General features: G+C 43.5%; 2 protein-coding genes and 2 long non-coding RNA genes across 6 annotated transcripts in view; 2 read left to right on the top strand and 2 right to left on the bottom strand.

Moving 5' to 3' along the window:
* The window catches only part of MYO1E (myosin IE), a 199422-nt gene extending 198292 nt beyond the window's left edge, over positions 1-1130 (top strand). Inside the window, exon 28 of the mRNA XM_072808823.1 lies at positions 35-1130. Coding sequence (XP_072664924.1) covers positions 35-111 — 77 coding nt within the window. The 3' untranslated portion in view covers positions 112-1130. The remainder of the gene's footprint in view (positions 1-34) is intronic.
* On the bottom strand, positions 696-5423 carry LOC140622992 (uncharacterized). The gene is made up of 2 exons (XR_012022656.1): positions 5273-5423; positions 696-1597 (listed from the first exon to the last, which is right to left on the bottom strand). It is a non-coding gene; the product is annotated as an uncharacterized lncRNA (long non-coding RNA).
* LOC140622991 (uncharacterized) lies at positions 2376-14523 on the top strand. Of its 2 annotated transcripts, none has more exons than XR_012022655.1 (3): positions 2376-4676; positions 9310-9402; positions 14084-14523. It is a non-coding gene; the product is annotated as an uncharacterized lncRNA (long non-coding RNA). The 2 variants fall into 2 exon arrangements; XR_012022654.1 differs by lacking the exon at positions 14084-14523 and adding an exon at positions 11022-11157.
* On the bottom strand, positions 5588-27807 carry CCNB2 (cyclin B2). 2 transcript variants are annotated; one of them, XM_072808824.1, is made up of 9 exons: positions 27652-27807; positions 24664-24792; positions 24449-24559; positions 14603-14773; positions 14158-14316; positions 12470-12706; positions 12021-12161; positions 6923-7033; positions 5588-5867 (listed from the first exon to the last, which is right to left on the bottom strand). In XM_072808824.1, exons 1-9 carry the CDS (start codon positions 27673-27675, stop codon positions 5757-5759), a joined length of 1194 nt encoding a protein of 397 aa, XP_072664925.1. In that variant the 5' UTR covers positions 27676-27807; the 3' UTR covers positions 5588-5756. The 2 variants fall into 2 exon arrangements, with proteins under 2 accessions (XP_072664925.1, XP_072664927.1); XM_072808826.1 differs by lacking the exon at positions 14603-14773.

Raw genomic sequence — 27807 nt, 5'->3', positions numbered from 1 at the left:
CCACCCTCACTCTCGCCGTCTCTGTCTCCTGCAGATCCTTCTGGCTGGTGGACGGGTCGACTACGAGGCAAGCAGGGCCTGTTCCCCAACAACTATGTGACCAAGATCTGAGGCGCGCAGAGACTCTGACGCACGGGTGAAGGAGCTCCAGGCAGGGAAGGGGACATTCGGGGCTCTCTCTCTGATCCATAGCGAGCAGTTGCTTCCTTCTCCAAGGCCTAGAGTTCTTCTGGCACCTTCCCCATGGAGGACATTGAAAAGCTGGGTTGGGGACAAGGAGTGTCACTCCATAAACGATCCTAAAAGGTAGCCTATTCCTAGGAGCCCAGGAGGGCAAAACAACCACCTACTAAGATTTATTTATTGTATTTAAACCTGGTGAGAGGACAGGCGAGGGCCACCCAGACCTTGTTGGCTCTGTCACAGCAGCAGCCCGCTCGCTCACCAGGCCCAGGGAACGGCTGGAGGCGGCCGCTGACAAGTGCCTTTAGTCAAAGAGCACATTTCTCCCATCCTTCTTTTCCTTCCCCGACACACACATTCCTCTCTGCCACTTTCCCTCAGGGAGGACCTGCCCTCCGCAGGCTGGGCTTGGCGTGAGTGGGCACTTGCCGTGCACATGCCGAGGGCCGGCGTGGCCGGCGGAGCCCACGGGCGCAGAGGGGCGCTGGTCCCCACTTCGCCAGGACCGTCGCGTTGCCGGGCTGAGCGGGGGCCGGGGGCTGGGCTGTTGGCCTTGCTTACTCTGGGTCTTCAGTTGGAATGTGGCTGGCCCATGTTGGTTTTGTGTTTCGTGCTGTACCTATTACAAGAAGGATCTCTTTTTTTCAAGCTGTACATTTATAAAAACAGATCATATACTGTATATATAAAAATCTTAAGATGGTAGAAACATGTATGAATGTACTAAGTAGTATTCCACTGTACTTATTCATAAGGTAGGTTTTATTACAAGACTCCCACCAGGTACTTACAAATGTGCACTACTCCTTTTCAACTATAGAATCAGTGTTACTGCTTTCTAGCCCAGCCCCTGCAGACCCTCCCCAGCTCTTTCCCTGTAGGTAATTTCCTCTGTCCCCTGTGTCCCTCCCCCTACCTCCTAAATAAATAAAGGAATCAGTGAACCACCTGCTCCTTTGTGACATTTGTTACAGGTTGAATTGTGTCTCTCAACCCTCCTCCCCCCCAAAAAAGATACGTTGAAGCCCTAACCCCTAGGCCCCGCAATATGACCTTATTTGGAAATAGAGTCTTTACAGAGATAAAATGAAGTCATTGGGGTAGGCCCTTCTCCAATATACCTGGTGTTCTGGTGAAGGCACTTGGACTCGGACGGACAGAGGAGCCAAGATGAGCTTCCCTCGCAGCCCTCAGAAGGAACGCAGATCTTGAACTTCAGGCTTCCGCAGCTGGGAGACGACACATCTCTGCCCCCCCAGTGTGGCACTTTGTGAAGGGAGCCTGGCAGGCCAGTGCATCATTCAGGACAGAAATAGGGAGAAGTTGGAAACGGGACCATCGGTGAGGCAGTGGTCCTCGGAGGGAGACTGTCACTTCTCTGCCTCTTCTCCTCCTTGCCTTAGCCTTTCTGAAGCTATTAGGAAAGTAGGGTTTGACCCTTTTAGTCATTCCAAGATTCCCGAGCCCAAGGGGAAAAATCATCAAGGGTTACAAATGAGGGAAAAATAGTATCTGAACTTGGAACAAAGTAAGCCACTTAATTGTGTGTGTTCAAGAACAGAACAGTAACACCCAATGTTTAAAGCCTGTTTTGGTTCCAAGGCGCCTGGGTGGCTGAGTCCTGAGTCGGGTGCACAGCCAGCCGACTCTTGATTTCGTCTCCGGTCACGATCTCAGAGTCGTGAGATTGAGCCCCATGTCAGGCTCTGTGCTGAGCACAGTCTGCTTGTCCCTCCCCCTCTGCTGCCCCTGCCCTCCCCCAAACTCTTTCTCTAAAATAAATAAAATTTAAGAAAAAATAAAACCATTTGGGGCCGAATGACAGGACAACCTGAATTAAGCATAGGTTATTTTGAAAAGGTCTCTCTTGAGGTTAAGTGTTAACTCAGGCTGTGGAGGAACCAAGGTGGCCTTGGGCAGTGGAAGGAATCACTTGTGAAATTCCTTAAATAAAAATGTGTTCATAAAAAAGGATGAGATCATGCCACTTGAGACAACAGGGATAGACCTAGAGGGTACGATGCTAAGTGAAATAAGGCTGAGAAAGACAAATACCATGTGATCCCATTCGTAAGTACAATCTAGGAAAAAAAAAGAATGAACAAAAAACAGAATCAGATTTATAAATACAGAGAACTGGTGGTTGGCAGAGGGGAGGGGGTCGGGGGAAGGGCAAAATGGGTGAGGGGGCATGGGAGATCGAGGCTTCTGGTCATGGAATGAGTCCCTTATCGGAATAGAAGGCACAGTGTAGGGAATACAGTCAGTGACACTGTAACAGTGATGTGAGGAGACAGAGGGTAGCTCCACTTGTGAACACAGCAGAACGTATCAAATTGTCAAATCCCTGAGTTGTATGCCTGAAACTACTGAGGCATTGTGTGCCAGCTACACTCAGAACAAAAATTATTGGCTTTACCTAGTTTTCCTAATGTTATGCATTAAAAAAAAAAAAAAAAACTCCCTGAGGGAAAAAATCAGTCTCGGCTGCTTTTAATTTAATGACTGGCCTTTAATCTGACGTGTAACTGGGACCCCTCAGGCTCTAGGTGACAGCACAGACACTGAGTCTAACATCCACAAAGGCAGCAAGAACAGCCCCAGTCCTGCCCCCATGTGCCCCACCTACTGCCAGGCAGGAAGTCTGCTTCTCCCTCTCCCTCAGCCCTTCCCCAAACTCATTCTCTCTCAGATCTGAAAAAAATCAAAAAAAAAAAAAAAAAAACACAAAGAACATTCCTTGCAAAGTCCACACACCATGTCCACTCATATTCTAGTGGCCAGAACTTACTCACATGGCCTCACTGCCAGGGAAGCTGGGAGTCTCTTGCTGGGAGAATTAGCCTCAGTGCAGAGAGCAGCTTGCCAGGGCACCAGGGAGAGATCTTCCCCTTCAGGCATGTCTCCTTCCAGGCAGCGATGTCCACAAGAACAAGAGTGAGACAACCCGGCCACCACGTAATCCTGTAACTGCCCACGTAACTGATGATCTCGCTGGCTTGCGTGCCACAGAGCGAGGCTTACAGAAAATCCCAATTTTTTCTCTTCTGGACTCCCTCCAGACTCCGCAGACCTCCCGAGTGGAGCTGGGCAGACTAAGGGCCCCTGCCTCTACTTGCTGCTTTTAGCATGGTCTCAGGAATGCAGTACGCACAGGACGCATCTTCAGTGGAGAACCTAATGATGTTCCTGGTACCCTTCACTTTTATGGTCAGAGAGCGGAAGCCATTCTGCAACATCTGCTCGCTCCCTTTCCTGCCTCGTGTTGGGTCTCTCCCGAGGCCTAGCTGGCCTTCACAGCTGCTCCTGAACTTAGGAGTTTCACTCTTACCAGTTACTTCACACCTTTCCATCCTCCAGTCCTGTACCTGCCCCCTCTGACAGGCATGGCCTAGGCTAAGACCACTTAGCAATGAAAGGCTCAGTACAGTTCACTACCTTGCCCAAGGTCACGGAGCTTGTAAGTAGAGGAACCATCATTTGACCCTTGATCGGACCCCAAGGCCCATGCTTTTCATTTTTGTCTTCAATCCAGCTAGTACCAAGGAGTTTGATAGGCTAACGTCAACCTTTCAATTTCCAATTCTCTTTTTCTCAAAAAGCAAGAATCAACAATTTTTTTAAAAAGGAAGAAAACCTCACAAATAGGACTCAATAGCTTTAAATTTGCAAACTCCTTCGATGGGCAAGCACGGTGTCTAACATATCTTTGAATGCCCAGAGTCCGTCTCTTTCCAAGATCCTTCAACTAATAGCCACTAACACTGGGGCATATCCAGACACTGCTCAGGGCTGGCCATATCTTACCCAGTACTTCAGCACTATGAGGGAGATGCTCTTAGCCCCATTTTACAGAAACAGCTCCACACAGCTGTCAAGTTGACTCAAACCCATGGAATCCAGCTTCAGGATGTGTGCTCTTCAAACTGTGGTTACATCATCTCATTTTCGAATTCGGTGTTTTTATGATATTATGATTCCTACTTTTACAGCTTCTCTCACATTTATAACACTTTACTTTTGGGTGCCTGCCGTGGCACATAAGGAAGTATCTTAAAGGTCTTTTTTTTATGACATCCTGGAAGTATGAATTTCCTGAGTCAGTGTATTTAATATTTAACTAAGCAAAATATGCAATAAGCTATAAAATATTCCCACAAAACCCATCCCCTTCTTGATGAGAAGTTGGAGCACACACATCCCTGGGAAATAACTTTGCTTTTCAGAGCCAGGAAAGCTCCCTGCGTGGTCTCACTTCATTACTATTCACATGTGTGACCCAAGTCAGTGTAAGGGTGCCATGGGAACAAGCCTCACTCAACAAGGGATACTTAGAAAACCTTACACCAGGACTTCAATATATACAGATTCCTGGTTCCTCCAAGTGCTCAGCACTTGCATAGGTGGCCCAGACCTGCCTAGGGAGAGAGGTGGGGAGCGAGCCCTCGCTGGAGCCACCCAGGCTCTCCTCCTGGGACAGTCACAAGCCACAGGTGAGTCACAGAACCAGCACCTGCAGACCTCACTGTCACACAGAAGGCAGCTTTTATCACACTCTCCCTTGGGGGAAGGCGGAGTTAGTTTACTGCAAAGCTTCAGAGCCTTTATGAATCTTAATGTGAGTTTGCAATGTTTCCCAAATGTATTTGACTAGCTGCTCCTTTCTCTCAAAAAGCAATTAACATGTATTGAACTAATACTTTGGGAAGTTGTTGCCATAAGGCACTCATTTATGACTGAGAATGCATTCCCCCTTAGAGAATAATGGTTTTTTTGTTTTGTTTTGTTTTGTTTTTATTTATTCATGAGAGAGTCCGAGAGAGAGAGAGAGAGAGAGAGAGAGAGAGAGAGAGAGAGAGGAGAGAGAGAGGCAGAGACACAGGCAGAGGGAGAAGCAGGCTCCATGCAGGGAGCCTGACGTGGGACTTGATCCCAGGACTCCAGGATCACACCCTGGGCTGAAGGCGGCGCTAAACCTCTGAGCCACCCGGGCTGCCGGAGAATGTCAAATGTGATTGACTGCCTGCCAAAAAATAAGTAACAAACAATAACCTATGACATTAGCTTAAATAGGAAAATGCATTCCAACCTTCAACTCTAACAAGGTGTTGCAGGCCATTTTCGTTAGCCAATGTTGGCCTTTAGGACGACGTTCCTGGTCCCCACTGTGCCTTTGAGACAGAGACACATTATGAGGGTTCCTCCTTGCAATTCAGGTTGCCCTCACTCCAGTGAGCCAGGTGTTCCTGTATAGGATAAGATAGTTGAGTAGGTTCTAGAAAGACAATTGTCATGGTTATCCTCCCATTTTCAATTCATGCTATTCATAATATCTCAAAAAAGAAGTTAGACTAAGCTTCTGCTGACTTTATTCAGTATAAAACACAAATAAATACACACAGGATACCTTAAGAAAAATTAATAGCTTTATTTTTCCTCAATATACACTTAGAAAATAGGTCTAAGAAAATTTTTCATGAAATAGACCAGAGGACTATATACAAAGTGAAGAGTTCCAAATCAGTAAGACAAAGTGCACGGACGAAGCATTCTCCCCCCAGGGCCACGGCAGCCTACGACCGTCCCATCAGAGGCGAGGCAAGCTCTTGGATGGCTTTTGAGTTCAGCTGAGGAATTGTGCTGATCTTCAGGAGTTTGCTGCTTGCATACTTATTCTTGATGGCCTGCAGAAGTCATCTGTGATTAGGTCACACATCAGGACCCCCACCTTATACCTCATTCCTAGTCTAACTCCCAAGTACATAAGGGCCAGACCCACAATCTCCAATTGAAGATGCCGCATCACTGAAGCCAGCAAATAGTCTGAGGTCATAATGTCTGGCACCTGACAATTTCCTTCTGTGCCCAGCAACAGATAGAGCCCAGCTGGTAGCACAGGTGGTGGAGGCATAAACGATGTCAAGGTCCAAGGAGGAGGCTTTCTCTCCTATGTGGCCAGAGGGGTGGGAGGTGGGAGCCGTGTTTGTCATACCTAAGTACCATCAGGACATAACAGGTCTGCCAGGATGGGAGCAGTAACTGGCAATAAAAGCAAGTGGCAACCAGTGCTCAGCAGATCCCAGACAACACCCTCAGGCCTGAAAACACGTTCCACTTCCACGGTGTGCTGAGCTATGCAGAAAGCTCACGCAAGGAAGTGAATCAGGTTGTGAGGACACTTGGCACAGATGCTGGCTCTTTGTCACCAGATCCCTAGTGATTTTCTGTCACACAAGCACAGGACAGCACCCAATCTGTCTGACTCCACAGATATCCCGGGAAGCTCTCTGAATAGGTTTCTTGCCCCTCCTCCTCCTTCATCATGCTTGCAATTCAGGTGCCTTCTGGTCATTGTCCCAAAAGGTCCCGAACAGGGGTCCTGAATACCCCAGCCTTCCACAGGGCCCTTCGGGGTGTTCCAGATGTCATGGTGAGCACCTCCCCTGACTCCTGAGTGCTGTCCCCAGGATGCAAGGATGAGCATGGCTAAACGCACTGAATGCCTGGCTGGCTGCCTACACTGGGCCTGGACACAGCCTAGCTACCGTGTTTTAAAGAAAGTCTGCTTTTGGGGTATATCAGTATGCTCCATCCCCTGCTGTACTGAAAAAGAGTTTGTGCTAAAACAGATTCTCACATATGCCAGTATTACATGAAAACACAAACACATACATACACATACCCTCATTCACAAAACCCATAATCTAATGCTTTCCACAGTTTAGGAAGGAGTACTTACGATGAATTTCGTTAAGTTTTCATTGACTTTCACTACATTTTTGGCCATGTGCTGCATGACTTCCAATAGTTCATTCTCTGTGTATCCAGTATAATACTGCTGCTTTAAGTTCTGGAACACAACGCAAAGAGTAGGGGCAAGATAAAGGCTTCACTTCTTTAGAAAAGCACGGCTTATACATGCTGACATCACTTATCACTTACATAAAAGCTGTAAAACTATATTCTTACCTTTTGAAAATTCAGTAACAGCCCTAAACACTATCATGCTGCCAGCAAAGCAGCCAGTAAATGCCAGATGACTTTGGCTCTGAGCGAGACTAAAGGAAGACGATGTACAGCTTCAGCTAAATCAAGTGTCAAAGGTCCTATATCATTTTTTAAAGGTTGCACAGGTATGTAGGCTCCTCCAAGTAACAAAACTTGCATGCTAACCTCTATCACCACACTGAAAAGGGATGGAAAGTAGGACAGAGTAAAAACAAAACCCAACAAAGGAATGCCTGCTTCACAGGAATGGCAGAACCTGGGACTAGCAGTTCTCACGTGTTACCCACCCCTCATCAAAGCCCTACTGGGCAGTGGCTGGTGGGGAGCTCAAGAGTCCAGATATCCATACTGTCAGGGAAACAGGTTCAGAACTAAGAAATATGGGCCACAAGTGGCAGTCGAATCTATGAAATTCAGAAGAACTAAGATTACCTGGAATTCTTGTTTGGCCCTGTGTACGTAAGCACTGGAGAACAGAGAAGCCTCTACCCCCAGCCTTGTGACCTAGGCTCCCAGAGAACAAAAATCAAGCAACAGGATAGTTCCTGTTTGATAATAAGACCTATCACCTATGTGTAAAGTGTGTAAGTGTCTGTAGCCTGACTTTATTTCAGTTCTGTGATAAAATTCTAAAGGCTAAAGTACATCTGTGTCATATGCACAATGTAATTGGGAAAATAAATCACAATTTAATCTTAATCTTAAATAGTTTAAAGAAAAAGAATGAAGCAAGAATAGGGGCGCCTGAATGGTTCATTCAGTTAAGCCTCTGCCTTTGGCTCAGATCATGACCCCAGGGTCCAGGGATCCAGCTCCACGTTGGGTTCCCTGCTTAGTGAAGAGTCTGCTTCTGCTTTTCCCTCTACTCCTCTCTCTCACTCACTCTCTCTAATAAATAAAATCTTAAAAAGAAGAAGTAGTAGTAGTAGTAGTAGGAGTAATTCTCAAATAACACAACTTCTGGTCTTTTGAAATCAATTCCCAGAAAACAGGGAGACCTATAGTTAATAGTTTTAGAGCCCAAGGAAGGCAGGTCTAAGAGTAAAGTAATTGAGCTAAAATGAGTCACTGTTATCATATCAGGACCATGTATCATTCATGTACTAGCAGCTTTGTTTTTAATTTCAAAAAATTTCAAATGCACAGAAAAACTGAAATATTATAATGAACGTCTGTTTATCCTTTGTGTAGATTCATTTATATTTAACATTTTGCCACTTTATCATGGTGTCTGCAACTAAATTGCAAATGGTTCAGCAAATATTGTGTATGTATGTATTCACGTACAATTTTTGAACCATTTGAACAGGAGTTGCAGACACCATGACACATCACTTCTAAATGTTTCAGAAACATCCCTAAGAGGTATTTTCCGGGGATCCCTGGGTGGCTCAGCGGTTTAGCGCCTGCCTTCAGCCCAGGGCGTGATCCTGGAGTCCTGGGATAGAGTCCCACATCGGGCTCCCTGTATGGGGCCTGCTTCTCCCTCTGCCTGTGTCTCTGCCTCTCTCTCTCTGTGCGTTTGTCATGAATAAATAAATAAAATCTTCAAAAAAAAAAAAAAAGTATTTTCCTATCTAGCCACAAATCATTATCACAGAAAAAACATCAACATTTCCACACTATCATCTAGTACATAGTCCATACTCAAATTTCTCCCATAGTTCCAAAAATATCTTCTACAGATTTTCCTTTCTGAATCCAGGCCAACCAAGGTACATGAAGTGTATCTGAATTTTTTTTTTTTAATTTAAAAAAATGACTCCTATTTTCTTGGCTTGACATGACAACTTGTTTGAAGGATCCAGGCCAGTTACTTTTAGAATGTCCCACATTTTGGGGTACCTGGGTGGCTCAGTCAATTGAGCGGCTGCCTTTGGCTTGAGTTGTGATCTCAGGGTCCTAGAATCAAGCCCCACGTCAGGCTCCCTTCTTAGGGGGGTAGTCTGCTTCTCCCTTTCCCTTTGCCCCTCTCCCCTCCTCATGCTCACTCTTTATCTCTCTCTCTCTAATCAATCAATCAAACAATCTTAAAAAAAAAGTGTCCCACATTTTAAATCTCAGTGTTTCCTGACAATTGGATTCATGTCAAACATTTTGGGTATGAATTTCATATAGGCGATCATCTATACATCCTACTGCACCAGAAGACCAGTCAAGTCAAGAGGTCCTACCACCGGTGATGCCAAGCTTGATTACCAGGTTAAGGTGGTAAGTGCCAGACCGCTCTATCACAGAGGCATGGTTTTTCTTCAGAATTACTATAGATCTGTGGGGGGGATATTTTGAGACCATGTGAATCTTGTTCTCCAAAACTATTTCACCTTAAGCATCAGTTGATTCTTGCTTGAATTGGTTATTGCATTAGGAGTTATAATTCGATTTTTTATTTTATTTTATTTATTTATTTGAAAGGGAGGGCAGCCCAGGTGGCTCAGCGATTTAGTGCCGCCTTCAGCCCAGGGTGTGATCCTGGAGACCCAGGATCGAGTCCCACGTCAGGCTCCCTGCATGGAGCCTGCTTCTCCCTCCCATGGATGTGTCTCTGACTCTCTCTGTGTGTGTGTGTGTGTGGGGGGGGTGTCTCTCATGAATAAATAAAATGTTTAAAAAAAAAGGGAGGGGAGAGCAAGTAGGGGAAAAGGAGAAGCAGACGCCCCATGGAGCAGAGACCCGGATATGGGGCTCAATCCCAGGACCCTGAGATCAAGACTAGACCTTAATCGACTGAGCCACCCAGGCACCCCTACAATTTGATTTCTAACTCTACCATTCTTTCTGTCTTAATCAGCTGTTATTCTACTGATTTAAGAAAAAAAAAAAAGGCCCCCTCTTCCATTCTTTCTTTTGTAACATTATAAACACATGGATTTATAAAAATGCGTTACAATCTATTACTGTCCCTATTCTTTTTAAAGTTCAGATTTAGGAGCACCTGCGTGACTCACTGGTTGAGCATCTGCCTTCAGCTCAGGTTGTGATCGCGGGGTCCCAGGATTGAGTCCCACACCAGGCTCCCTGTGGGGAGTCTGATTCTTCGTCTACTTATGTCTCTCCCTCTCTCTGTGAATCTTTCATGAATAAATAAAATCTTAAAAGACAAAATTAAATTTAAAAAGAAAAAACCTCAGATTTAGTAAGAGCTCTTTCAAGCCAGTTCCTAATGTCCTTTTTTTTTTTTTTCCCTAATGTCCTTTTAATGTGCCCCATTGATCTTTGAGAATTTGCTTGGTATCTATTACAAATTGATCTAGGCAAAAAACAAGAAAACAAAACAAAACCCACACACACAAAAAAATTGACCTAGGCTCACCTTGTGCTTCCTCTGCCACAGGCCTGATATTAGTGTTTCTCCAGGGATGCCTAGTTCCTAGTGGGTTATGGCATTTAGTATCCAAGATGTGGGCACTACATATGTGCATTGCTACGTGGCTATCATTGTTTCCGGTTCCTGTCATTACTAGTTTACTCATATTTCCAAAACAGATTTAATGTTACAGGGTTTTCCTTTTGTTTTCAATTGTTAATAATATATTATCTCTCTTCTTATGGTGAAAATTTTAGTCTTTGGTAACCTGAATGTTTGCTTTATTCTGTAATATTCATAAAAAGTTTCACAATTATAATAACAGATTATTATTAACAATATATCTCCTAAGTAAACTTTAAACATGTTACATTTTTTAGTTCTTTGATTTGCCTAACCACATACCACTAAGGATGCACAGTTAGAATATTGCCTTTAAAAGTTATTTGAATTAATTCTTCCCTGTGTTCTGTTACCAATTTGATATATAGTGACATTGTTGTTTCTGCTTAATTCCATTTAGAGTTTTGCATCAACACTCATATTGTTCAAAAGCCAAAAAAGTTACATTATATTGTACACAATTACTAAAAAGTTACAACCAGAAGTCCTGTTCTCATCATCAGCTTACTACACTGTTCCCTCTCAATCCCACAGGTATGATTTTCATTAGTTTCTGGTCTACATGTAGTTTTTGAAAAATTAGAAAATACATAAGCACACATACACTCTCTCTCTTATTCCCCTTCTATCTTATATAAAATGTCAAACGTATACACTTGTGTAGAGGAACAGCTCTGCTATGGTGCCCTGGCAATCTTGCGTGTATCCACATAGGGCCACCCAGGCAAAGGCCTGAACCACAGCTTATATTGTCTCGGCAAAATGTTTTGTGATCCTCCTGGAACAGCAGAGGATGGAGGCGTGGGAGGAGCTGCTCCCATTCCCTTCCGGATCTCCCCGCCAAGAGGCTATTACAAAACTGTTTCTTAACACCTGGCTTCTGATGAGGCTTCCATCCTGTCGCTCTTGGGGTACATCTACAGACTATAAGACTGCTTAGTGGCAGTCTAGAATTTGCTCGACCACAGAAGGGTATCCCAGGACTCACACTGCAGTCATCTGGTCCCTTTTTTGGTGTGTGAGATAAGGACCCAGATTGCTGGCAGCTTTGGCTACTTATATGAATCTAAAAGTGGCTCCTTTTATCTTTACTGGCGAAATCAGTCAGGCCTTGGCCTTGCTTTGTCATATATGCTTGACAACTTGTTTGTTTCACTTAACCAAAGATCCCAGAAATGTTAGCACACAAGTCATTGGTGGCCTTCCTCAGTCTTCACAACTCTAAGCACACTTGGTGCCATGACGTGATTACTCAGTCTCCATCTGAAGCATTCCAAGCAGCCTTCTTTTAGGCCTCTGGGTTTTAACAACTGCTTCAAGGATAGTGTTGTGAAAATGCTAAGGCCTTTCATATCAAGAGGGCGGGAAATATAACCTAATTTCTTAACCCAACACTTACCCATTTTCCTTGGCCCAGAATCTTTTGGGACAGGCAGGAAGCAGCCGCTGCCACCTTTGAAGGGTGATAATGCACCATGTCATAGTCGATGAGAGTCAGCTCCATGAAATATTTGGCTAAAGTATGCTGTTCCACATCAACCTACAAAAGAACAGCCAAGGACAATGAGAAGCATGGTTACTATCACCCTCTTGCAAAATCCTAGGTGAAGGCCTAGGAGTTCAAATCCACTCAACTCTCCAGTCCTGCTCAGCAACTGCCCTAATTCCACAGTGTGTTACTAACACAGAGCATGAGGTCTTTTCTCTTAAGAACTGAGAGATATGCATTAGAACTTATTGAAAAGATGTTTCCTATAAATGCCTAAGTTGTCTTTTAATTGGATCAATGTTTCTAGGATAAGACAACAAGCAGCAAAATAAAGTCTGGTATGGACTGGAGGCACTTACCTCCCCAGCTTTTGATGCCCGTCTTAAGAAATGCAGTGGCAAAGGTCGACCCAGCTCAAATTTCAGTTCTTTCAAAATCAGTGTTTCCATTTCTCGGATCTGGGAACTGGTATAAGCATTGTCTGTGATGTAAACGAAGTCTTCAATATTTGGAGAAAACATCTCCTCATACTTGGAAGCCAAGAGCAGAGCTGTAATCCCAACCAGCTGAAGCTTCTTACGAGAAACCAGCTGAACCTAATTGAAGATGAACGTGTCAAAAGTCCTATCTAACGAGAGGACTGGGCCTCTGGGGCTCTGGAAAGTGAGAGGGGACCACATCCCAGAGAAGCACACATCGTCTCTGCTTGCATCCCTCTTACAAGCACAGGTAACCTACACGTTAATACCAAGTACCATCAGGGGCACTTGGCTGGCTCAGTCGGTGGAGTGTGTGACTTGATCTCGGGGTTGTGGGTTTGAGCCCCACATTGGGTATATAGATTATGCCTAAGAACCAATCTCCTGGTCTGTGCTCCAGCCCCGTCATCCCGGCTTGAGTCTGGGTGAAGCCCCACCCGGCATTCAACATGTCTGCCTCAAGATGAGGCCAAGCCCCAAAGCAGGATAAAATAATGGATACCTAGGGATGAGGAAGGGGATCTCTCAAACACTTTCTTAATCCTTACCAAAAGTGCATTCATTATTCAGCCTAAAGAACATTGGAAAAAGATTCAAAGTTGGGGAAAATCACAGTTCATGGTATAAGTGTTTCCCTTAATTTTTTTTTAAGGGGAATTTGCTTTCCTTGCTTCAACTCTTAATGAAAATCTACTTAAAATTAACTACTCTCCTACCCCATGAGGAATGTATAATGTAAACCACTGAATCTATGCTTTCATAGGATTTTGCAGTATCTCAGAGTCATTATTATAATAAACACAATTATTACTGTGAATTTATACCTGAACTGTATCCTAAATGTTGACTTTAATAAATCCTTATCTGCAGGGCTACTGGCTGGTGGATAGCACACTAGTGTGCTTAATGTCTGGCATTTCTTCTAACTGATCAGTGGGGTTTTTTTGTTTTTTTTGTTTTTTTGATCAGTGTTTTGTGTCTGCATTTGATAACTATTTTGATGATCACTTCCACCTCTCAGCTTAATTTCTGACATTCTTCCACTTCAGAGCTTCCGTTCTCAGTACACTCCCCACACATATCCTTCTTAAATAATTCTGCGTCCTCTCTTTTCCCCAGTCATGTCACAGTTGCCTGGAAACTGCAATATTCTCTAGCTAAAATCCTCATTTTTCAGATGAGAAAACTTAACACCAAGGAGTACCAAACTATAAGCTACAGGGAAATCCCGTAAGCAGGCCTGAGAAACCAGTGCCCGCAGGCACCACAGGCTTCCGGTTGACTTTCAGACCTCTTGCTGCTATGTTTCCTTTGAAGAAAGACTGGCCATGCAGCGTTGACCTCCCGCCCCCAGCACTCCATGGAAGGCTGAGCCAGCAGAAATGCCTAGCACTAGTCAGCGTCACCAGAGGTTGGACACACCTGGCTCCTTCCTCTTCTAGCACCTCAAGTTCCTCGGTTTCTCACAAAGTGGCTTTTGATCTTTTCTTCCAGGTTATCACCCTCTGGTGTTGCATAAATGCAATTACAGTGAGCCACTGGTACAATGTCCCCGAAGCCACACTTACCTGTAAAAATCGGTCCATGAGGGCGATGCACATGTACAGAGTCTCCTGCAGCAGCCTAAACTTGGAGTGGACTTGCACCAGCCAGTCCACCAGGATGGCACGCATGCGTCCGTTTATCTCTCTTCCATCTAAGAAGTGTGGATTTATGGACTGCAGAACCTGTTGGCAGAATTAAAAGTTTAAAAAGCTGACCTCAGGGCAGCCGGGGTGGCTCAGCGGTTTGGTGCCGCCTTCAGCCCAGGGTGAAGATCCTGGAGACTCGGGATCAAGTCCCGCGTCGGGCTCCCTGCATGGAGCCTGCTTCTCCCTCTGCCTGTGTCTCTCTCTCTCTCTCATGAATAAATAAATAAAATCTTAAAAAAAAAAAAAAAAAACAGACCTCATTTCCTTCCCAGCTGTAGGTAGATTCCACATTCCACAGTCAAAGCACAAAAGGCGCGCTCACCTCAAGCTGCCGTAGATACTGGTAGATATCCTTAACATAGTCACTGCAGAGCTGAGGGTTTTCCCAGTCCTCTTGATCAATGTCCTCAATTTTGCAGAGCAAGGCATCAGAGAAAGCTTGGCAGAGGTTCTCTTCCTTCATGGAGATCTCCTCCAGGGCCGGTGGAGGACCCTACGTGAACGAATTAAAGTGCACATACCACTATGTCGGCAGGAGCCTGAATCGTTAATCATGGCCACATATGCGCAGAGTCAACAGGTTTAAGAGTATCATACGCATTGTTAAAATATGTGAAAGCCAAAACAATAAATTTCACAGTAAGACATGAGGAATTCAAGATGTAGTAGATGAAGTTTTTAGAGATATACTCCTCTGTATACAATCCTCAGATTTTACTCCAAGAGAAAACCAGAAGTCCTCAAGGTGGCCTGAGGGCCTGCATGATCTAGCTTGGCCCTCTTCCTCTGCTGACCTGTCTCCTATTTCTCTCCTCTGGGTTTGCCTCACGGCAGCCTCCCTGACCACAAGAGTGCTCCCTCTTCCAACAATGCTCGCATTTTTGTCCCTGCACCCTCATGGGCAATTCTCTCACCGTCTTCCAGTTTTGTTTAAATGTAACCTTCTCAATTAGGTCTATCCTGACCCCTATTTCAAATTACCATCTGCCACCTATTTCCCCACTTCACACATGTCATTTCTCTGTGTTTTTCCCCAGAGAACCTATAACCTTCTAACATATTACAGAGTTTACTATGTATGACGTGTATTATTTTCTATCTCTGCTAGACTGCCAGCTCTATAGAGCTTATAGAGATAGAAGAGGTAGGAAATGATATTTATAAATAAATACATTTACGGGATGCCTGGGTGGCTCAGCAGTTGAGCAGCTGCCTTTGGCCCAAGGCATGATCCCGGAGTCCTGGGATCGAGTCCCACATCGGGCTCCCTGCATGGAGTCTGCTTCTCCCTCTGCCTGTGTCTCTGCCTCTCTTTCTGTCCCTCATGAATAAATAAAATATTTTAAAATAAATAAACAAGTAAATAAATAAATAAATAAATAGATAAATTTACCAATACCTTTATAAATAAATAATACATTTATTTAAACTGATTTTGTCCCCTTCAGCCTCTGAAATACCTATATCATCCCTCACACATAGTAGGCACTCAGTAAATATTTGAGTCAAAGAAACTTAGACACCTGGGTGCAGAAACTCTTAGAGCTGATAGTTCACTTCAGCTGGAGCCTCTTCTCGGAGTATGCAGATTTCCTCTCACAAACTAATTTATTCTAAACTGAGAAACTGGCAATTTAAAAGCAGGAAAGCACATTCTGGCCTATGAATAAAATAGAAGGAAGCAGAAACCAAGGAAGTACACACCCAGTATTTTCTTATGCTGACTGGGTGACTATAAAAAAAAAATCACACAAATTAAAAATTTATAAAGTAAGTTAAAACAAGTGTTTAATAATGAAGTATAAATAACCCATTACTTTTTAAAAGAATAAAAGGTACTTCTCAAAGTAAAACCTAACAAGACTGCAAGGCTATAAAGACTATGGATTAAAGAAATAAAATACAGAAAGAGAAGGCTGTATAATAAACAACAATTTTAATTAACATTAAAGCTCTGTGATGATAGTTTCCAGGCTTAGAGAAGGATGAAAGAGCAGCAGCAAAATATGTATAGTAGTTCAAAACCAACCCTTCCCTCCTACATCAGAGTTCTCCAGCTGAGGGAGGGCCAGAGGAGCAAGAGTCATGCAGGTATACATGCCATTTATTCAACAACTTAAGAACCTCAACGAACTCAGATGAATATGAGCTACTTGGGGCACCAGGGAAAAACCTAGATAAGGTTACCACAGAGGATAGGCTCTTAAGGAAAATGAGTAGGCAAAAGATATGCGCGTACAAAGTCCCAGAGGAAGCCAAGAGATAAAGGCCATTCTGGGAAGCATATGTGATTTGGGATGGCAGGCGCTAGTGTATGATGTGTGAGAAGATGGGCTGGAAAGGTGAGTGAAAACCCAAGTGAGGAGTTTAGATTTTACCCGAAGGGAAGTGAACCCACTAAAGGAAATGAGCAAGAGTGGCGAGAATCAGAGGCACCTGGCTGCCTCAGCTGGTAGAGCAAGCAACTCTTGATCTCGGGGTTGTGGGTTTGAGCCCCATGTTGGGTATAGAAATCACTTAGAATCTTTTTTAAAAAAGAAAAGAGTGACTAGAGTCAGATGTGTATTTTAATGAGCACATACAGCTAGGTTAAGTTCAAGGATAAGTTTGTTTCAAGGATAAGCATCATCACTGTCCCCCGGAAGTACAGTCAGTACTGGGTAGCCTGGTTTAAAGAGGCAGAGGTTACAGTCATGTGCCATGTGTACTGCCTTAGTAGCTTGAAATGTTTACCCGTGTCTATTCTGAAGTATACCTGAGTTTAGCCATATCCCAAAGCCAGCAGGAAAAGACATGGATAATTGCTCTGGCCCTTAATTTAGAATTATTTTTTAAAGATTTTATTTATTTATTTGAGACAGAAAGAGAGCAAGAGTGAGAGCAGGAGTGGTGATGGAGGGGGGTTTGGGGATGGGGGAGGGAGAGGGATAAACATACTCCCCGAGGAGCAGGGAGCCTGATAAGGGGCTTGATCCCAGGACCCTGAGATCATGACCTGAGCCCAAGGCAGATGCTTAACCGAATGCCCAGCCAGGCACCCCTAATTTAGAATTTCTTAAAAGCATTCCTTTTGGGCTCCAAAATAATTTAATTATTATAAAATCCTTCCTAAGACCCCACTGTCTGTGCAGGTAGTAGCCTAAGCCCTACGGGACAATTATGCAATCCTCTGTCCAGTGCCTGCTGCATGCAAGACTAAAAGCTTCATTAGCTAGTTAACCATCACAAACTTTTGAATGACAAAAGTGATCTGAGAATAAAAACCTTCAAGTTAGATTAATGAATGAGTTCTGTTGGTTATCAGAGACAACTGAAAAGTCATATCAGAAATAACAAAGATGTGAGTTTTTGCTGAACTTGAGAGCTCTTGTTTGGTCAGGAGCAGGGTGGAGTCTCTGAGCATAGGCTACTGAAATTCTCCTACTACTAAGCTGGGTTTGTTGATAGAATATACTATTATTAATATGCAAACATGTAAGCATTTGTGCAAGTTTTTCGCAACCAGACTTCCTTTTTTTACTAAGTTTATAATAATGTCAATTAAGTGCAACAAGAAAGGACTCCCAGAAAAACTGTTGCTTCCAATTAGATAGCTCATGATTTGTAGCAATAAATGCGTACTTGTACATACAGAGGCACATACACAATTGTAGAAAGGCAAAATCATTCACTGGGAATAGCTTTAGGGAACACAGTGAAATGGAATTTGGAAGGTAGAAAGAGTAGTAAAAATAAAATGACTTTTTCTATTCTATGTACTTGAGGGTTTTTTTTTTTTTTTTTTAAGATTTTATTTATTTACTCATGAGAGGCACACAGAGAGAGGCAGAGACACAGACAGAGGGAGAAGCAGGCTCCCCATGGGGAGCCCAATGCAGGACTCATCCCAGGACCTGAGCCAAAGGCAGATACTCAGTGGCAGGCACTCCCCCAACATGTATTTCTGGGTATTTTGCTTTGTTATGACTGTTTCTTGGGTGATTAAAAATAAAAGGCACTCTTTTTTTAAAAAATATGTGACGAGGTGTCCTTATTTCCCTTTTTTTTTTAATTTAATTTTTATTTATTTATGATAGTCACACACACAGAGAGAGAGAGAGAGAGAGAGAGAGAGAGAGAGACAGAGGGAGAAGCAGCCTCCATGCACCGGGAGCCCGACATGGGATTCGATCCCGAATCTCCAGGATCGCGCCCTGGGCCAAAGGCAGGCGCCAAACCACTGCGCCACCCAGGGATCCCTTATTTCCCTTTTATATGTAGTTTTTGTATTAGGGATGGTTAGCCATAAAACATTCTCCTAGTTGAATAATGACTACTGTTGAGGCACTTTTAGGCAACACGCTTGAGCAGTGAAACTTGATCAAAGGAAAGGGGCTCACAGTGACTACCCAGCTGAATGCAAACAGGCTCATTAAGCAAACTACCTCGAAATAGGCACAGGCCCTAACTGACCAATTACATCCATGCATAGTTTTGAAGATTACCCAAAACGGGAAGATTCCATACATTCCCATACTCCTTCATTCCACCCTATGAACTGTGTCCCCTCACCACAATCTTCTGGCAGACAGTCTCTCCTTTGCTGTCCTGCCCACTGCTCCCTAGTGGTGTATTCAATGACTTTCTCTCTTGTTCTGCTGTGGGTGAATTCTTTTACCACTCACACCGCTGGCCTCCACCCAATTGGGACACCATACATTTGGTGGGCCCCCATTTAATCAGAGCGCCCCACAACTATCACTGAATTTAGTGCTTAGATTAAATCTGTAAATCTAAAACTTCATCTGAATTTCTAGCTCTGACTCCCCAGCACCTCTCCTAAGTCTACATCCATCTCTGCTACAGCCTATTATAATGCATATGATGACATTTCTCCATTTGACTGGGGGCTCCTTGAGGAAAGAGCTGGTAGTTCATTCACCTGATTTCTCCAGTGCCCAGGAAACAAGGGGACTAGTAAAAAAACCTTCTCCTTCTTTTCCCACAAAAACTCAGTGTTTGCCAAAACCAAACTGGTCAGCAAAAAATAACAAAAACACTGTTTTCTCCAAAAATTGCAGGATAATCTGCTTCTGCAAACATCTGTGAATGGCTGAAACCATTTCAAGTTCTCAGCCAGAGTCCTTTGTGATTCAGTTGCTTCATACGGTACAAAGAATAAGACTTGCCCCTAGTTTTGCAGAGTATAGTAAGTGGATTTGGCTGGGAACATCTGCTTTCATGAGCACAGGGCTTATAAATTTTCCAGGGCTCATTGCTGCTAGAACCCTGTGCTCAACTGGTATTTCCACATCTCCAGGGACCAGCTATAAAGGAGCAGCAATGACTGCAGATAGAACAGATGACAAAGTAAAAGCCATATGGCTGAGCAGAGCCAAGCAAGCAGAGGGTCTCATCTGTCAGGATGAGGAGCTCTCCCTAAACTGTGGATCTCTTCTGTCCTGCATTTCTCAGAGAAAAGAATATTTGTGTTTTGTTTTGTTTTTTTTAAGATTTTATTTATTTATTCATGAGAGACACAGAGAAAGAGAGAGAGAGGCAGAGACACAGGCAGAGGGAGAAGCAGGCTCCATGCAGGAAACCCAGCACAGGACTCGATCCTGAGACTCCAGGACCACGCCCTGGGCCGAAAGCAGGCGCCAAACCGCTGAGCCAGCCAGGGATCCCCCAGAAAAGCATATTTGAATTGGAAGTAATTATTGTTCATTAATCCCTGATGTCTTCTAAAATGAGCAGCACAGTTCAGCCATGGAAGTGATATTTATATGAACGGAGTTACAGGTCCATAACTCTTTATCTCAAACACTGTGGCCTCAATTTTATCAGGAAGCCAAAGCAAAGAGTCACCAAGGAAATGCAGAGTTAATTCAGAAAGAGTGGAGTTGCAGAAGTCACAGGAGGAAATCTCTCCTTTGTTTTGTTCATAACATTTTTGGTTCTTTTTTGTTTTTTGGGGTTTTTTTCTTCTTTTTTTTCTTCTAATATGTCTTTTTCCCTTCCTCTCTGATTGGAAGGGTAATATATACTTAGAGTGAAAAATCCAAAAATTTTAAAGAAGAAAATGAATCTTATGCCCAACATAATACTCAAAAATAACTACCATCAAATTTTGCATATAAACGCACACTTTTAGGGACACCTGGGTGGCTCAGTCAGTTAAGTATCTGACTCTTGATTTCGACTCTTGATTTCGGCCAGGTCAGGATCTCAGGGTTGTAAGATCAAGCTCTACAATGGGTGTGGAGCCTGCTTAAGATCCTCTCTTCCTCTGCTCCTCCTCCCCTCAAAGAAAATGCACACTTTACACACTTTTAAAAGCAAATCAGAGGAGCCTGGGTGGCTCGGTCAGTTAAGCATCCAACTCTTGATTTCGGCTCAGGTCGTGACATCTCAGGATCATGGAATCAAGCTCTGCACTGGGCATGGAGTCTGCTTAAGATTCTCTCTCTCTCTCTGCCCTCCCTCCTCCATCCCCTGCCTCCTCCCACCCCACATACAATCTCTCTCAGAAAAATTAATAAACAAATAATCTTTAAAAAAAGAAAACAAAAGGAAATTTGGGGTTGTACTGCATCTATTGTGTTATAATCTGATTTTTCCACTAATGTAACATGCATTTTGACATCTTTCTACTAAAGCATGATATTAATAGTCAATGTATTTCACTAAATGGATTTAAGCTGCTCTGATAATTCTACTATGGGTATTTACTCAAAGAAGATGAAATATACTGGGATCCCTGGGTGGCGCAGCGGTTTGGCGCCTGCCTTTGGCCCAGGGCGCGATCCTGGAGACCCGGGATCGAATCCCACGTCGGGCTCCCGGTGCATGGAGCCTGCTTCTCCTTCTGCCTATGTCTCTGCCTCTCTCTCTCTCTCTCTCTGTGTGACTATCATAAATAAATAAAAAAAATTAAAAAAAAAAAAAAAAGAAGATGAAATATACTAATTTGAGAAGATATATGCACCCCTATGTTTACTGCAACATCATTTACAATGGCCAAGATATGGAAGCAACCCGAGCATCCATCCACAGGTGATAGATGTGGTGTGTGTGTATGTGTATAATGGAATATTACTTAGCCTCTAAAAAAAAGAAGAATGAAATGTTGCCATTTGCAACAACATGGATGGATCTAGAGGGTCTAATGCTAAACAAAATAAGCCAGACAGAGAAAGACAAACACCATACAATTTCACTCATAAGCAGATTTTATGAAGCAAACAATTAAAAAAAAGAGAGGGGCACCTGGCTGGCTCAGTCAGAAAAGCATGTGACTCTTGACCTCAGGGTTGTGAGTTCAAGCCCCATGTTGGGTGTAGAGATTACATACCTAAACAAACAAACTTAAAAAAAAAAAAAAAGAAGAAGAAGAAGAAGAGGAGACAAACCGAAAAATAAAAAATCAGGCTCTTAAATATAGAGAACAAACCAGTGGTTGCCATAGGGGAGTTGGGTAGAGGGAATGCTGAATTCGGTTAAGGGGATTAAGGGTATACTTATCATGGTGAGCAGTGATTGATGGACAGGATTGCTGTACTATGTGGAACACATGAAACATAACACTGTATGTTAATTATACTTGAATTTAAATAGATAGCTTTAACCAATTTTCTAATATTTCTCTATTATATAAGAGATATTCATTGCAGCACTATTTAAAAATCCCTGGTGTGCCTCTAATAATTTTCTCAGGATAAATTTTAAAACCAGATTTGCTGGGTATGGAGAATAACCTTTTGAAATACACTGCCAAATCACTTTCCGGACATGTAGCAGGAACCACAGTCACCCGTATCAAATGTTGCATAAGGGTCAAGAGGTCAGAGCTGTGCTTCTCTGTCTGCCTGTGTCTCTCCCTCTCATGAATAAATAATAACATCTTAAAAAAACAAACAAACAAACATACAAGAGGTTAGAGCTGAAAAGCTGCTTTGGGTTTGGCATTCAGGATATCACTAGAAACCTCCAAGGAAAGGCTCGTGAAAGGAAGGTCAATCTTCAGGATTGTGAGCTTTAGCTTTAGTTCTTCATTGGACGCGCTGTCCTGGCTTTAGAACAGCAACATGCGTGCAACCATCACCTGTAAGTAGAAAGCTCCCAAGTCCGCCCTCTCCTTCAGATGTTGTTGGCGTATTTCTGACTGCCATTCCCCGTGGGTGTTTGTTACCTCAACAAATCTAAAGCCAAGTGAGATGTTGTCCCCAGAACCACCTCCCTTTCCTGACTTTCCCATTTCTTTACCTTACTGAATAAATGGTTTCTTAAATATACAAGTGCTTAAGGGTCTTCTTCTTCCTCTGCAAATAACACAGCCCAATAATTCCTTATAATACAGGAGGCTGTCCCTGGAAGGAGTTGGTACACCCCAACACATTCCATGTTGTTTCTAGCACCTTTATAGATAGGGGTATATGGATGAGTGCTTAGGGGAGATCCAGGCTAGTTCAAGACCCTCATCAGCTCCTGCTTGGACAACTGCAATACCTCCTAATTTATGGCCCTCCCATGGCCAGCCTACACAGCTTTCATCATTTCCCACCTTCTCAAACTTTCTACAGGCTCCTCATTGCCTAATGGGATAAAATCCGAATTCCAAAGCCTTCAAATCCAACTGTGACCTTCTCGACTTCTATGTTCTGCTTATTCACACAAACCTTCTGATCCAGCTTAGGTGTTCTGACTCCTTCTCCAGAGGACAAGATTATAAGCTTATTTCTGGGGCATCCCTGGGTGGCTCAGCGGTTTAGCTCCTGCCTTGGGCCCAGGGTGTGATCCTGGAGACCTGGGATCGAGTTCCACATTGGGCTCCCTGCGTGGAGCCTGCTTCTCCCTCTGCCTGTGTCTCTGCCTTTCTCTCTCTCTGTGTGTAGTCTCTCATGAATAAGTAAATAAAATCTTAAAAAAAAAAAAAAAAAAAAAAGCTTATTTCTGCTTTGGTGCCTTGATTCCTATTGTGCTTTGTTCCACCAAAAAAGTGCTCTTTCCTGTCAGCATCATCTCTAACCTTAAAAATCCTACTCATTCCATGAAGTTTCCCCCAACCACTCCATCCCTTAGTGTTCTCTCCTCCCATAGAAGTATGTTCTGAAGGATGGTGCTTCCATCTACTCCAGACATTTGATGCTCAATCATCCATTGCCCAGGGGCATCTGGCATCATTCCCCAGAACTACTAATTTCAGGTACATAGGCCCCTTCCGGATAGTCTCCTCAAGGCAAGAAATCTCTTCAGCAGCCTTAACACTACTGGGTGTGTATAGTAAGTGCTCAATATATATATTTCTTGAATATGTCCAATGTGCTATTTTGAAAATTTTCAAACTATGTTATGGATATTATTAATGTAATTATATATATTATATTATATATAATATATAATTAATATATTATATATTATATTATATATTAAATAAATAAATGTACATACATACACACACACATACAGAGAAAGAGCTGGAAAGATCAAGGTAGTTATTATTATATTCTCAGCACAATAGTGCCTGTCCTATAATTACAGGCCAATAGGTCCATTAGCATTCTAATTCCAGTTGAGCTAACCAGTCACAGACCCACAATTTATCAACACAGAATTTGGGCATTACCTTACCTATACTACATGAACTGTGAGATTCCCCAGCCTTCATTGGCAAGTTCATTCTTATAATGGATCATAAAACCTACCACATTTCACTCTGAGAACACTAAATTTATTTGAGTACCAAGGTGATTAACTTTGTTATTCAAAGTTAAAGCATTATAGTAAGGTACCATCATTAAAAGGATGCGTATGTTCAATTTGTACACTGCTGTTTTCAAAGTAGAGCTCTAGTTATGAATATTCTACAAAAGTTGAGGTGATTGGGCACCTGGGTGGTTCATTCAGTTAAATAGATGCTTTTAGCTCAGGTCATGAGCTATCAGGTCCTGGGATCCCATGCAATCAGGTCCTGGGATCGAGCCCTGTGCTGGATCCCCTGTTCAACAGGGAGTTTGCCTCTCTCTCTCCCTCTGCCCCTCCCCCTGTTCACAATCTCTCTCTCTGTCTCTCAAATAAATTAATAAAATCTTAAAAAAAAAAAAAAAAAGTTGCAGCAATGATAAAGGCACCCCTGCAGTCTAGCCAAAAACAAGCTACTTTGTACGTTTGTAAATACAAAGCATCCTACCTTTGGAGCCAACATTTCCATCTGTACTGGTTTCACAGAAGCAGTAGGTTTCAGTTGTTTGTTGACATTTGTTTTGGTGAGTTGAACAGGTATTTTGGTGTTCTGAGCTTTCTACAAGGAAAAGAAATGTAAATAGGGCAAGACAGCCAGTGTTGCTCTTCAGAGCTATACACAATCAGCCTAGTGTGCACATGTACGGTCCTCATGGCTGTTACCTTAGCTACTTGTGTGGCTCTGGTTGTAACTCTATTTCCAATTTCTTCTAAAACTGCCCGTCTGATTGTCACATGACTTTTAGCTTTAGAATTAACTCCAGTGTCAACATTCTCCAAATCAGTGGACACCTAAAAAAAACAGAGAGTTAATGACAAATTGAGACAACATACACTACTCTGCTAATGTCTGATACCCAAATGTAGAATTTGGGAAGGTGAATATGCAGTGACCTATTTGTGAGAGGGAAAAGATACATTTTTTACAAAGTTTAAAAATACCATTTGTGATTGATCATGTCACTTGAAATTAGGCAAATCACTTATCTACTTTATCTGTAAAATAAATAATCCCATCCTTTAGAGTGGCTCAGTCAGTTAAGAATCCTACTCAGCCCGGGTGGCTCAGCGGTTTGGTGCCGCCTTCAGCCAAGGGCATGATCCTGGAGACCCGGGATCGAGTCCCACGTCGGGCTTCTTGCGTGGAGCCTGCTTCTCCCTCTGCCTGTGTCTCTGCCTCTCTCCCTCTCTCTCTCATGAATAGATAAAATCTTAAAAAAAAGAATCCTACTCATGATTTCACCTCATGTCCTGCTCTCTGGGTTGTGAGATCCAGCCAGACCCACCCACCCCCCTCCCCCACCCCACTCTGTGCTGGGTAGATTCTACTGTTTAAGATTCTCTCTCCCTCTGCCTCTCTACCTTACATGCAAGCTCTCACTAACAGCAAAACTTTTCTTTAGAGAGATTAATAACAAGTACAATTAATACACTATTTAAATGCTAATCCTATAGTAGGTCCAGATGTTTAAAACCTAAACTAGCTTTGATTCTTATGCCATTCTACAAAGAAGAAGTGCTCCTAGACACATGATATTTAGAGATAATGCCTTTTAAAATGAGGTTGCCATTGCATGGATTCTCTTATAAGTAGATGTTTAGGGCACTGAGGTTGTGAGTAAAATCATATTTTTATTTGTTATAATATTGTGCTGTTATCGTTTTCACAGGTAAAATAGTTTTACTCTCAAATTCAGAAAGTTGAAATGATATGAAATAAAAAAATTATAAGTTGTCCTTAACATACTTTAGACAGAATATGCTTAGAAACAGAGCCTGCTAGAAAAAAAAACAACAATTCATATAAAAAAGTTTATTATAGCAGTGATAAACATTTCATGAGGAAAAAAACTGCATGTCCTACCCCTGAGAACTGTGGGTCCTAATGCTTAAAAAAAAAAAATCTCTCAGTGGGGTGTGAGTGGATCTACAGGGATAGACAGAATGGACCTACCAGGGTAGGCCGAGGGGCAAGGGAAAATTCAAGCCTTCCCTGAACAGAAAGAATTTGACAATGAAAGAACTTTATGGGACGGATGAGACAAAAATTACTTGTCAGTTCAACTTAGATCCTTAATACTCAATGTGTACAACTTATTAGGATTCTCAAAAGCACACTGTTGAGGTTTTTTTTCCAGCAGTAACTGCCAATTTTAAAAAGTGTTTGAGGCAGCCCGGGTGGCCCAGCGGGTTTAGCGCTGCCTTCGGATGTGATCCTGGAGACCTGGGATCGAGTCCCACGTTGGGCTCCCTGCATGGGGCCTGCTTCTCCCTCTGCCTGTGTCTCTGCCCCTCTCTCTGTTGTCTCTCATGAATAAATAAATAAAATCTTTTTTAAAAAAAAATAAATAAAAAGTGTTTGAAATGTTAATGCTTATGGGTTGAAGCCTTTAAACTAATCTTAGTTTAAAGCCATCTGGAGAGGAAAACTGGCAGCTTTTAAACTAGCCTTACAGCCAGGAGGATGGAACTCAGGTGTGTCAGGGCCCTCTATTTTTTTCAGCAAAGGAAAAGTAGACTTAGATACAAATCAAGCCCACAGGCAATAAACAAAAACAAAAACATTCAAAACACCATTAACACTTGGGAGTTTTTGCAAAAATGAAACAAACTACAGAACATGGAAGACTCCTAACTCTGGGAAACGAACTAGGTTGGTAGGGGTGGTGGAAGGGGAGGAGGGCGGGGGGTGGGGGTGACTGGGTGGCGGGCACTGAGGGGGGCACTTGACGGGATGAGCACTGGGTGTTGTTATTCTGTATGTTGGCAAATTGAACACCAATAAAAAATAAATTTATTATCAAAAAAAAAAGAAGAAACAAACTAATCTGGACCCTTCTTTATCTCTGCCCTACTGTCCCCAATTATATGCAAAATATCAGTTATATGCAAAATATCAATTATATGCAAATCAATTATATGCAAAAAAAGAAGAAACAAACTAATCTGGACCTTTATCTCTGCCCTACTGTCCCCAATTATATGCAAAATATCAATTATATGCAAAATATCAATTATATGCAAATCAATTATATGCAAAAAAAGAAGAAACAAACTAATCTGGACCCATCTTTATCTCTGCCCTACTGTCCCCAATTATATGCAAAAATCTCTATTACCCTTGATTAAAGAAATTATTTTTTTTTTCAAGTGACAAACGCATATGTTAGTGAACTTAGCCTGGAAGACTTCGTGGGCAGAAATAAATGGGAAACGTGTGCAAGGCGAAATGTGAAAAACCCGAAAAGCAGCCACGCCTGTTGCCCAATCGGAACCGTTTACTACTTAAGCGTCTCTTGCAGGCCTCCCCCCTCCGCCCCCGCCCCCGCGCCACCCCTTAGCTGGCCAGGAGTCCCACAGAGCCCTCTGGCAACAAAGAGCGCTCGGGGGTCGCTCGCGGGGCCCAAGGGCAGCGCTGCAGAGGCTCACTTGACAGCTGCCGCCTCCCAGGGCCTCCTACACCGTCCTCACCCCCCGCCGGAGGAAGCGGGGCCCCGGCGCGGACGCCGCCAAGAGGGCAGCCGACCGGGGCGCAGGGGGGCGGGCAGAAGCCGAGAGCCGGGCCCGTTGGGACCAAGAGGCCCCGCGCAGAGGGAGGGGGAGGCCGGAGGCGCGGCCCGAGCCCCCCGCGGCCCGGCCGGGCGCACTCACCGTCGGGCGTCGGAGCAGCGCCATGTGCGAAGGAAGGAAGGGGCAGGCAGGGAGGCCAGCCCGGCCCGGGAGGACACCAGCTGCCGCGCCGCCGCCGGCCCGCACTCCCGCCCGCACTCCGGCCCGCACCGCTGGGGCCCTGCGCGAGGTCGCCGG

This window comes from Canis lupus, chromosome 32 (genome assembly GCF_048164855.1).
Source record: "Canis lupus baileyi chromosome 32, mCanLup2.hap1, whole genome shotgun sequence".
NCBI classification, from domain to species: domain Eukaryota; kingdom Metazoa; phylum Chordata; class Mammalia; order Carnivora; family Canidae; genus Canis; species Canis lupus.
The sequence above is the reverse complement of the archived record's forward strand: the minus strand, read 5'-3'. Positions and strand labels throughout refer to the sequence as shown.